We start from the raw sequence: 10,467 nt of genomic DNA, 5'->3' as shown, positions 1-10,467 counted from the left end.
AGCCCATATTTGGAGAGGATATGGGGAGGCCCGGACATGGCTGCCACGTCAGACTGACTGGTGGGACCCACACGGAAACCCATCAGTCCGCCAGGAGGTCACCGGTCCGCATTCATCTCACCGCTCTGGCGCACCACCCGAAGGGCCAAATCCGGCTATTTAAGCCGGGCGGCGAGGCTCAACCCTAGCCATCCCCATTTCCTCCCTCTCCATCCAGTCCGTGCCGCTACCGCGATCCCACCTCCCTCTCCCTCTCCGCTCCGACCTCACCGTCTGCCGGCCACCATGGTCCAATGCAAGCTGACCTACTACAAAATGTTGACCCCGGAGCGTTGAGCGGAGACCCAGGTGGAGATGCGCATCGTCTAGACACGTCAGAGAAGGCCAGATTCAGCATGGAGGGCACACAAGCGCAGCTCGAGTTCGCCCAAGCGGAGGAGGTGGCAGAGCAGCGGCCATCCTCAGAGTCCATCCAGTCCGAGCTGGAGGTGGCGGCCAACCGCCGCTTCATTCAGGCGGCCGGCGTGAAGCATGAGGAGCTCTTCGCGGATGAGGACGACGAAGAGGAGGCACCGGAGTTTCTTCACGTCGCCAATGACCACAAGGCCAGCGGCTCCGACAAGGAGGTCATCGACATATCTGATGACGAGTAGCTAGTTTGTAGCTTGTTTTTATGTACGTAGATCAAATGGATGTTGCATGGAGGTTGTATAGAAATGAGGATTTGGAAATGAGGAGTGTGGTTGCAATGAGTGAGCAATGAGGTGTGACCGGGCACTGTTTGCGAACATGTCCGGACGCGTCCGTGCACGTTTAGGGGCTCACTTTTGTTAGTTCCAGTTGTAGATGCTCTGAGTTCTTCACAGTTAAATCCATCAAATGCAACAGCTTACCAAATTCTATGGTCAATAATGTCATGGACTCCCACCTAGGGTACAGGTCTTCCTCTGGTTGCTTTCTCACAATAAACTCATGACTAAAGATAATTTAGCTAAAAGAGGCATTGAGAAACGCCCTGATTGTGTCTACTGTACAGACAATGAAACCATTGACCACCTTTTCTTTGGATGTGTAGTAGCCAAACAAATTTGGCGACAGGTCTCAGAAGTGTTCTCCATTGAGCTGGGTTCAGATTATCTTTCTATTGCCAGGTTTTGGCCTGCCAATAAGAAACACAGAGTGTTAAACTCAATATGTGCATGCATTCTTTGGACTTTGTGGAAGAATAGAAATGCTCATGTTTTTAACAATGCTGTGTGGATTGATTTGAAACAGATTTGGAGGAAAGTGCTGGGAACAATGAGGAGGTGGGCGATCTTGCTCAAGGAGGAGGTGATCCCGCTGTGGGAGAAGATAACACGCCAGATTTCCTTGATTTTGGAAACCCCATTCCAAATCATGGTGGTGTGACTTCGCTGGGGATGATCTCTACAGGAGAGGTCGATCAAGCCCTCCTCTCCAAGCTGAACCTGGATGACTACGTCGCGCCTGGTGAACCACACCCCTTCACTTCGCCTCCGAGGAGCCCTTCTGGTGGTGTCAAACACTGCCTGCTCAGCCCAATCACTCCTCTGGACCTGCTGGGATCGCCGATCCAGCCATGGAAGAAACTCAGAGGCGCGGTGGAGAAGCTGGGGGGCAGCAAGACAGTTGAAGGCCAAGATGATGGAATGATGATCTGCGAGATCGAAGCTTAGTCTAGTAGCGCTGTTACAGTGGTGGAATGTAGCCATACACTCCCCTCCTGTAATAATCCTTTTGCTGTTGTCTTAGACTTTTTTCTTTGTAATTTGGCCTCTGGGCATACTGTAACTTGAACATCTGCACTTTTGACGCTTTTCCTGGTTTCATTTATAAAATGGGACCGGGGGGTTCCCACCCCCTTTCATCTAAAAATAATGTCATGAACAAACTGTGGTAACAATTTTGGATAGACTGTTCATGCATTGCTGCACTCGGGCGGAAATAATAACTTGCTGGCAACTGTGCTATTCAGTGTCAGAAAACACCCCACACAAAGTTAACGGACATTCCTAGTTTTCTTACATAGTGTGATCATGCCGATAAATTCTGAAACTATACGAATTGACTGACTTAACCCAGTATATAACCCATGCTAAATTGGTCATGGTTGGTTTCAGTTCGTCAAATCCAAAGGGATCACAAACCTGATTTGCAGAAATCCACATTTCACACTTGATTAGATGAAACAGTGCCCACTACCTACTTAAGCATGTCGCATTTCAATTCAACAGTCTGCACATGATCTTTGTGAGCAGGATGCCCAAAAGAGCACCAAGGATCATGAACTAGCCCAATATGACAAAAAATCGGAGCATTTGTGCCAGGTCAAGAACCTAAGGATATCCAGGCATCGTTTACCAGGAACAAAGCTACACGGCAGCGATAGTTGTGGTGGCATCAAGAACCAACAGCTAGGTCAAATGGCACAGCACGCGAATGCTAAGCGAGATCCAAGAAAGAAAGCAGGAGCCGCCGTACCATCCTGTGACACGTCGAGCCGGTCCTGGGGAGGACTTCCGCCGCCGCCGGCAGCGGCCGCCGGTGCGGCCCGTGGTGGAGGCGGGGGAGGGTGAGCGGGCGGGGGCCTCGCCGGGGGCGGAGGCCTCAGGCGCCCCGAGGCGCGGCGCAGGGCCTGGCCCATGTGTCGGCGCCGGCGAGAGGGAGCGGTGGCTCCGCGGGGTGGCCACGCGTGACGAGCTTCGTCGGCTGTTTTCCTTTCGAGGCGTGGAGGCTTTTCAGCCCATATACGGTTAGCGGGCTTTTACACTGCGAGCGACAGTGAGTGCAAAATGCTTGGGATGTGTTATGTGTAACAATTGATTGAAACTTGTGTTTATTGATAGTGGGCAAAGCCCTTATTATACAAAATTTGAAACGCCTCTGCTGATGACTTTTTTTTTGCGGGGAATGAGCTTTATTAAGTAAAAGCATTCGTTGAACAGTCAGCCAGGAGACTGCTGACGAGAAAGCTAGGGGTGGAGTCCAACCAGTTTTCAGTCACATTAAACGTACATGCACGCCTAGCACACAGATGCACGGGGCCGTTAGCGGCTCTTATTACATGAGAAATATGAAAGGACAAAAAGCTAGCAGAGAGCTTTCTAATTTCTGAGATGATTAGAGAGGTTAACTCCCTCAAAACAGTCGGATTCCAGCCGCACGTGCGTGTAGCCCCGAAGCTTGCGAAGCTGACACCCTCACGCAAGGAGAGCACTTCAGCAATGAAAGGATCCGTGACCCCAAGATGGTGGCGCCCCTGGTGCTCCTCTTCGGTCGGCGTTACTTCCCACTCCATCATGGTGGGCACAAAGCCATAGCTTGGAGGGGCAAAGAGCTCATCGTCTTTGTTAGCGGGCGTCGGTGTTGGGAGGCCCGGGTAGGCGATTGGCTCGTCAATGACCTCCGGTTCCATTGGTGAAGTGGCTGGGGGTGTAGGGCACGACCCGTACCCATGCACGAGGTAGAATTCACGAGCAGAGCAAGGTCTGTATTCGTGCACCTGACATAAGGCCACGCCTGCGTCCATGTCGTTGTTGAAGAAGATCCCCGACAGTGGTGGGACCAGAGCGGCGTTGAAGTCATTGTCCTCGCCCAGGAATGGTGCTACTGGGCCGACAAGGGGCGAGTCCATCAGCAGAGCGACGAAGGCCGACATCGGAGGTGCCTGGCATGGTGAATGTCCGCATGTAGTTTGCTTTGTCCTTCCTGATCTACCACGACAGGGCCAGGGTGATCCTAACTAAGGATGGTAATGAGTCGGGTTTGGATCGGGTTGAACAATATTATTAAATCTATATCCTTATCATGAAGACAGTCTTTGCCCACCTATGAAAAAAATCCATGGATGAAAATTGTATCCATGTCCAAACCAGATGGATATCCGTAACCACTGGGTATCCATTGGGTACTCTAAAGACATATAAATAAGACATAAGGCAATGTTAACATAAGATCTTCCATTCTTTACCCCGTGGCAAGCTAAGCTTCACTTATTGTAAACATCAATTTATGGTAAATCAACGTCCACTAACAACCTAATATCATTTAATATTTTTCTAAAAAGATGAGAATGACGAGTCATTTAACAAAGAGATAAAAATAAGGGAAGGAGCGCTAGAGTGTGTTAGTGGGCACTGAATGTCAACTAATAAAAGTTTAGTGGGGATTGTGCAATTTCTTTTGCATGTTTTACATAACAAAGTGTAAAATTGTAGTGGGACATGTGACTATGGGGTAGGGATAACAGATTTCCCCTCATTAATGCATACTATGAGTCAGGTTTGGGTATATCCATGGTACAAGATTATATCCATGCCCTATCCACACTACTGGAATCGGGAAATTTGCCATCAGCCAGTTCTTTGCCGTCTGCTAGCTGACGGTAAAGAAGGTCTTTGTCGTCTGCTTGCAAAAAATGGACGACAAAGAACTGGCTGATGGCAAAGAACTAGCTTGCCATCAGCCTTTTGTTTGCCACCTGCGACAAAGAATCTTTGCCGTCCGCTAGTAGACGACAAAGAGATGGGTGGGGTCCATTTTAGGTCAGCGCTGTAATGACCCACCCCCACCTCTTTGTCGTCTGCCAGCGGACGACAAAGAGCCACGAGAAATCAGGTTGGGTTTGGGCATCGCCCATGGGCACGAAAGCATATACAAACCCTATCCATTCGGATCAGATATCCATCGGTATCTATATCATCCATGAGTAAAATTGCCATCCTTAAACCTAATGACCACGGTGACTACGACGACTGTTGTGGGCCCCAACGACGATGAACTCCAACATTGTGGCATCTGGCAGATTAACGGATTTCCCGTCCGATGAAGCGAACAAGAGCAGATGCGATTTTGTGCAGGTTCATCCCTGCCATCTCACCTTCTCGTTCATCTCGGTTCTCTGTTGGTAGAACAAGTGCTGATAAGTTGTAACAATTGATTAAAACTTGTGTTTATTGATTATGGGCAAAGCCCCTTTCATACAAGAATTTGGGACGCCTCTATAGAGGCGCCTGTTTACAAGAGATGGCATTTCTCATGCGAGAAGCGTCCGTGCGGACGGGCACGTCCGCTTGGCACTTTGGACACTAATTACACATGTCTCATCTTAGCGATGTTTGCTAATGACGGTCTTCGGTAGGGATGCCTGTTCATTTCGTAACAGGATGTATCCCATGAACCTTATTATTATGCTAAAAAAATAAACATGATTATTGATCTATAAAGAGAACTATGTTTAGACTAAAAAGGCAAAATGCTTGGGATTTTTGTTGTCAACCGCCATTTTGGGGCAAATGCAATGAATTTTGACAGCATTTAATACTTGTGAAAATAAAATTTGACGGTGTTTCTACCCTGTGAGACCCACAAGGCCACCTCAAGAATTTCACCAGGAAGGTGCAAAATCAATTCGATGTCAAGATCAAGCAAATTCGAAACCATAGTGGAAGTTCAAGTACTCAACATCAAAGATTTCCTTGACAAAGAAAGAGTGGTTCTCGAAAACTTACAGAACAAACCAAAATAGTGTAGTGGAAAGAAAAAGCATAAATTTGGTTGAGACATCAAGAGTAATGCTTGACGAGGACAATACTCCATGACATATAGCGTCGAAGCGGTAAACATACTATAAGAAAAACATATGTTGTTGAGTGTGGACATAATCATTATTTTGACCATTTGACAGAAGTTTAGCATGATTTGATACATGTTTGCAAGTTTTTCAAATCTGGCCCTTTTGCTACTGCCGTACGCGCCGACAGTAGAATATATGGGCTACCGCCATGGCCAACAACGGTAAACTTCTGGTCAATGCTGGCTGTCAAAGATGATGTGGCAAGTGTCTACCGCCACATGCTTTGGTGGTAACACCTTTGGGCTGAATTCAAAACTATAAATTTTATGCCTTGCCTTATAGTAATAGTGAAGTTTTCTAGCCAGTGCCTAGTGAGTTCAAAACTACCAATCAGGTTTTCATGCCAACCGATGCACATGTATTTGGGTAAGTATTTGTATGTATCGACCACCACATCTCTACCATGAAAACCTGATTGGTAGGTGATGTTCCTATAACACTTGGAACCATCTGTTTCGCGTACGTGCATTTAGTATTGAAGGTAGAACTACACCTAGGCTTCTTCTTTTTTGTGGGAGAAATACTTGTATTACTCAATCACAATGTCTTTACAATCATTATGGACTATCTCCAAAACATCACCAGGACCGGACCCTAGCCAAGTCATAATCCACCCTTCTACCACCGGCAGAAAAAGGGTCAAATGTTCAACTCATTAGTGTCGGTTTAAATTTGAGCCGGCACTAATGTGTCCATTAGTGCCGGTTCCAACGGCTAGCCGGGCCGTTCTCATTAGTACCGATTCTTGCCGAACTTTTAGCATTGGTTCGTGCCACGAACTGATACTAATGAGAGTGGCGGCAGGATATTGCCAGTATGGGGCCCCACCAGCACCTTTAGTACCGGTTCGTGCCACGAACCGGTACTAAAGATCGCCCTATATAAACCCTGCGTCCACCCGAGCTCGCTTCTTCCCCCTTTCCCCTCTCCTCTGTTCTTCCCTTCCTCTCGAGCTCATCACAAATTTTGCCCAAATTTTGTCAAGATTTGAAGGTCCCCCATCCATTCAAATGATCACAAAAGGTTAGCAACTTTGTCCTTTCATCTCTCATTGCTAGATTAGCTCTTGCAATGGTTTATATAATGATTAATTTGTGGATTTTAGTAATTTGGGAGGAATTATATGTGATAGTATTTGATTTATATGCAATTTGAGGTCAAAATAACACTTAGTTTGCATATATAGGTGTGGTTTACTTAGTGCCTTCTAAATCTCCGTCGTAACCACCGTCGATCGCCCGCACCGTCCCGTCGCCGGCACCACCTTGTGGTGAGCTTCTTGTTCATGAACTTTTATATAAAAAATTGATGTTTGTGTGATTTGGATATATAGTAACTCGTATAATTATCTTACCTGTACGTTGTTTGTTATACATAGTGCCATGGTTTTGATATCCGTCCCCGTCGGCCCTCGTCCTTGTTATGATTCGGATGTGGTATATTCTCTTTTAAAACTATTTGTTGCATTTCGTGTTTATGACAAATTGTGCCCATCAAGTTGACATAGATATTTTTATGTAGGAGGTATGTGAACCGGAAATTCCAACCGACCCTATTGTCGATATGTTAAATTTAGTTGAAAGATAAAATGAATATTTAAAAAAATTTAAAAAAGAATTGAGGGGGAGAAGATGGACTTGGAGTTGCATGTTGCCGATATCGTCGATGATCACAAGATCAAGATGGAGAAAATGCGCTTGAAGATTAGAAAGATTAGAAAATATGCCATTCATAGCGAGGCTTGGTATCATTATGTTGTTGGATCAATTGTTACCTTAGTTGCGATCTTGATCGCATTTGTTGTTGCATTTAAATGCTTTAGATAGAAAGTTATTTGTTTGTTGCATTTAAGTGTTGTATGAACTTTATGTATGAACTTGTATTAATTTGGTCTTTTCGGTGTTGTGTAATGAAGATGAGCCGACAATGGATGTACGATGACCGATGCTCTCCCGATTTCATTAATGGCGTGCAAACTTTTCTGCTTACGGCTAAGGCAAACAAGCGGGCGGATGGTTTTATGCCTTGTCCATGTGCTGGCTGTAAGAATGATCACAATTACTCTAAGTCAAGAACCATTCACGTCCACCTGTTTGAGTCCGGTTGCATGCCCCACTATAATGTTTGGACCAAGCACGGAGAAAGAGGGGTTATGATGGAAGACAATGAAGAAGAAGAGGACGACGACAGCTATCCTGGCCATGGGTTCCCTGAATACGATGATACAACAATGGGGGAAGAAGCTGAGCCGGCAATGCGGGAAGAAGCTGAAGAAGAGGCATCAGATGAGCCCACTGATGATCTAGGTCGGGCCATTGCCGATGCAAAGAGAAACTGCGCAAGTGATTTGGAGAAGAAGAAGTTGCAGCGCATGTTAGAGGATCACAAGAAATTGTTGTACCCGAATTGCGAAGCTGACAAGAAAAAGTTGGGCACCACACTGGAATTGCTGCAATGGAAGGCAAAGAATGGTGTATCTGACAAGGGATTTGGAAAGTTGTTGGTAATGATAAAGAATATGCTTTCAAAGGACAACGAATTGCCCAAGAGTACGTACGAAGCAAAGAAGGCTGTCTGCCCTCTAGGGTTAGAGGTGCAGAAGTGATACGTCTCCAACGTATCTATAATTTTTGATTGTTCCATGCTATTATATTATCTGTTTTGGATGTTAATGGGATTTATTTTACACTTTTATATTATTTTTGGGACTAACCTATTAACCCAAGGCGTAGTGCAAATTGCTTTTTTTTCCCATTTCAGTGTTTCGCAGAAAAGAAATATTAAACGGAGTCCAAATGGAATGAAACCTTCGGGAGCGTGATTTTTGGAACAAACGTGATCCAGAGGACTTGGAGTGGACATCAAGAAACGGACGAGGAGTCCATGAGGCAGGGGGCGCACCTACCCCCCTAGGCACGCCCTCCCCCCTCGTGGCTCAACCGACCTACTTCTTCCTCCTATATATGTTCACATACCCCGAAAACATCCAGGAGCACCACGAAACCCTATTTCCACCGCTGCAGCCTTCTGTACCCAAGATATCCCATCTTGGGGCCTTTTTCGGAGCTCCGCCGGAGGGGGCATTGATCATGGAGGGCCTCTACATCAATTCCATGGCCCCTCCGATGATGTGTGAGTAGTTTACTTCAGACCTTCGGGTCCATAGCTAGTAGCTAGATGGCTTCTTCTCTCTCTTTGGATCTCAATATAAAGTTCTCCTCGATCTTCTTGGAGATCTATTTGATGTAACTCTTTTTGCGGTGTGTTTGTCGAGATCCGATGAATTGTGGGTTTATGATCAAGTCTATCTATGAACAATATTTGATTCTTCTCTGAAATCTTTTATGCATGATTGGTTATCTTTGCAAGTCTCTTCGAATTATCAGTTTGGTTTGGCCTACTAGATTGATCTTTCTTGCAATGGGATAAGTGCTTAGCTTTGGGTTCAATTTTGTGGTGCTCGATCCCAGTGACAGAAAGGGAAACAACGCGTATTGTATTGTTGCCATCGAGGATAAAAAGATGGGGTTTATATCATATTGCTTGAGTTTATCCCTCTACATCATATCATCTTACCTAAGGCGTTACTGTGACGCCCGGATAATTAAGCTACAGTAACTCTCTACTAATGATGCCAAGTCACCACGATTACTGTTGCTAATCTTGCTTTAGTTCAAAACCGATTCAAATTCGAATTCAAAATGAAGCAAACAATAAAAGTTTTCATATAATAAAACTAAAATGTTCGAAGGGAACCAAATATTGCATAGGTGATTTTGGTGGAGAAACCACACTTCTATAAAAGTGTAAAATACTCTAAAATATTTTAAACAGTAGCAAAAGCAATTTGTTGAATGCCTTTTACAATAAATAAAATATTAAACTATTTTATTTAGTTGCCCAAACCTATGTGGCATTAGCCTATTTATTAACACTAAAGTAGGGACTACTTTTATAGTTTATAAAACTAAAATAAAAGAGGAACTAAAATTAAAACAGAAAATAAAGAAAAAGGAAAAGACCAAAAATTAAAATTAAAACTAACAAAAAAAGTGAAAAGGAACCCCCCGGGCCAACTGACCCAACAGGCCGACCCATCTCCCTTCCTTCTTATCCCCCCGGTCCACCATTGAACCCTAGCACACCCAGATCCTCTTCTCTCGTAAGTTTCTACCTCCCCGCACAAATCAAACGTTGTCGTCGACGCGCCGCTGCCATCGTCGTGTCCAACGCCGTCCCCACGTCCTCGGAATTTGTCCTGGAGCTCCGTGGAGCTCTACCTCATCGACCCCGTGCTCCCATTCGACTGGGGTTGCCCCACATCGACGACATTGACCAGTTACCCCGCTGCGGCCACCAAAGCTTCTTCCCGTCGATCCCCTCGACTCCGGCCTCCTCGTGTCACTTCGAGCACGGCAACACCCTGATGTGAGCAACCATGTCGTTTACTCCTTAGCTTGAGCTTGATTTCGAGCTCCGGCGTCGTTTTTAGTTTTTGGTTGCTCCGGCCGCCGTCGTTGTCCGTTGTCGTCCGCCGTCCACTATCGTCCGTGCCCACGCCCCTGGCTCCCTTGCTCGCAAGCACATGCCCACGCCGCTCCTCGGCCGCGTCGGTCCACTCTCCCGCCCGCCTCTGCTCTTCCCCCTCCTCGTCGCGTCCCGCTTGTCCTCGCTACTCCCAGCGCTTCCTCCGTCTGAAAGATCGTGGATGTTGCCTAGAGGGGGGGGGGTGAATAGGCACTTTAAAATAATTACAGTTTAGGCTTGAACAAATGCGGAATAAACCTAGTGGTTAATTTGCCAAGCACAAA

The 10,467-nt window shown here is 46.1% G+C and overlaps 1 protein-coding gene across 1 annotated transcript in view; it reads right to left on the bottom strand.

Moving 5' to 3' along the window:
* Positions 1–2,697, bottom strand: part of LOC119300481 — a 4,568-nt gene extending 1,871 nt beyond the window's left edge. The window contains exon 1 of the mRNA XM_037577424.1: positions 2,503–2,697. Within this exon, the coding sequence (XP_037433321.1) occupies positions 2,503–2,665 (163 nt within the window). The 5' untranslated portion in view covers positions 2,666–2,697. The remainder of the gene's footprint in view (positions 1–2,502) is intronic.
* Positions 2,698–10,467: the final 7,770 nt, after the last annotated feature.

Source organism: Triticum dicoccoides, chromosome 5A (genome assembly GCF_002162155.2).
Source record: "Triticum dicoccoides isolate Atlit2015 ecotype Zavitan chromosome 5A, WEW_v2.0, whole genome shotgun sequence".
NCBI lineage: Eukaryota > Viridiplantae > Streptophyta > Magnoliopsida > Poales > Poaceae > Triticum > Triticum dicoccoides.
This window is presented reverse-complemented; position numbering and strand designations above follow the sequence as displayed.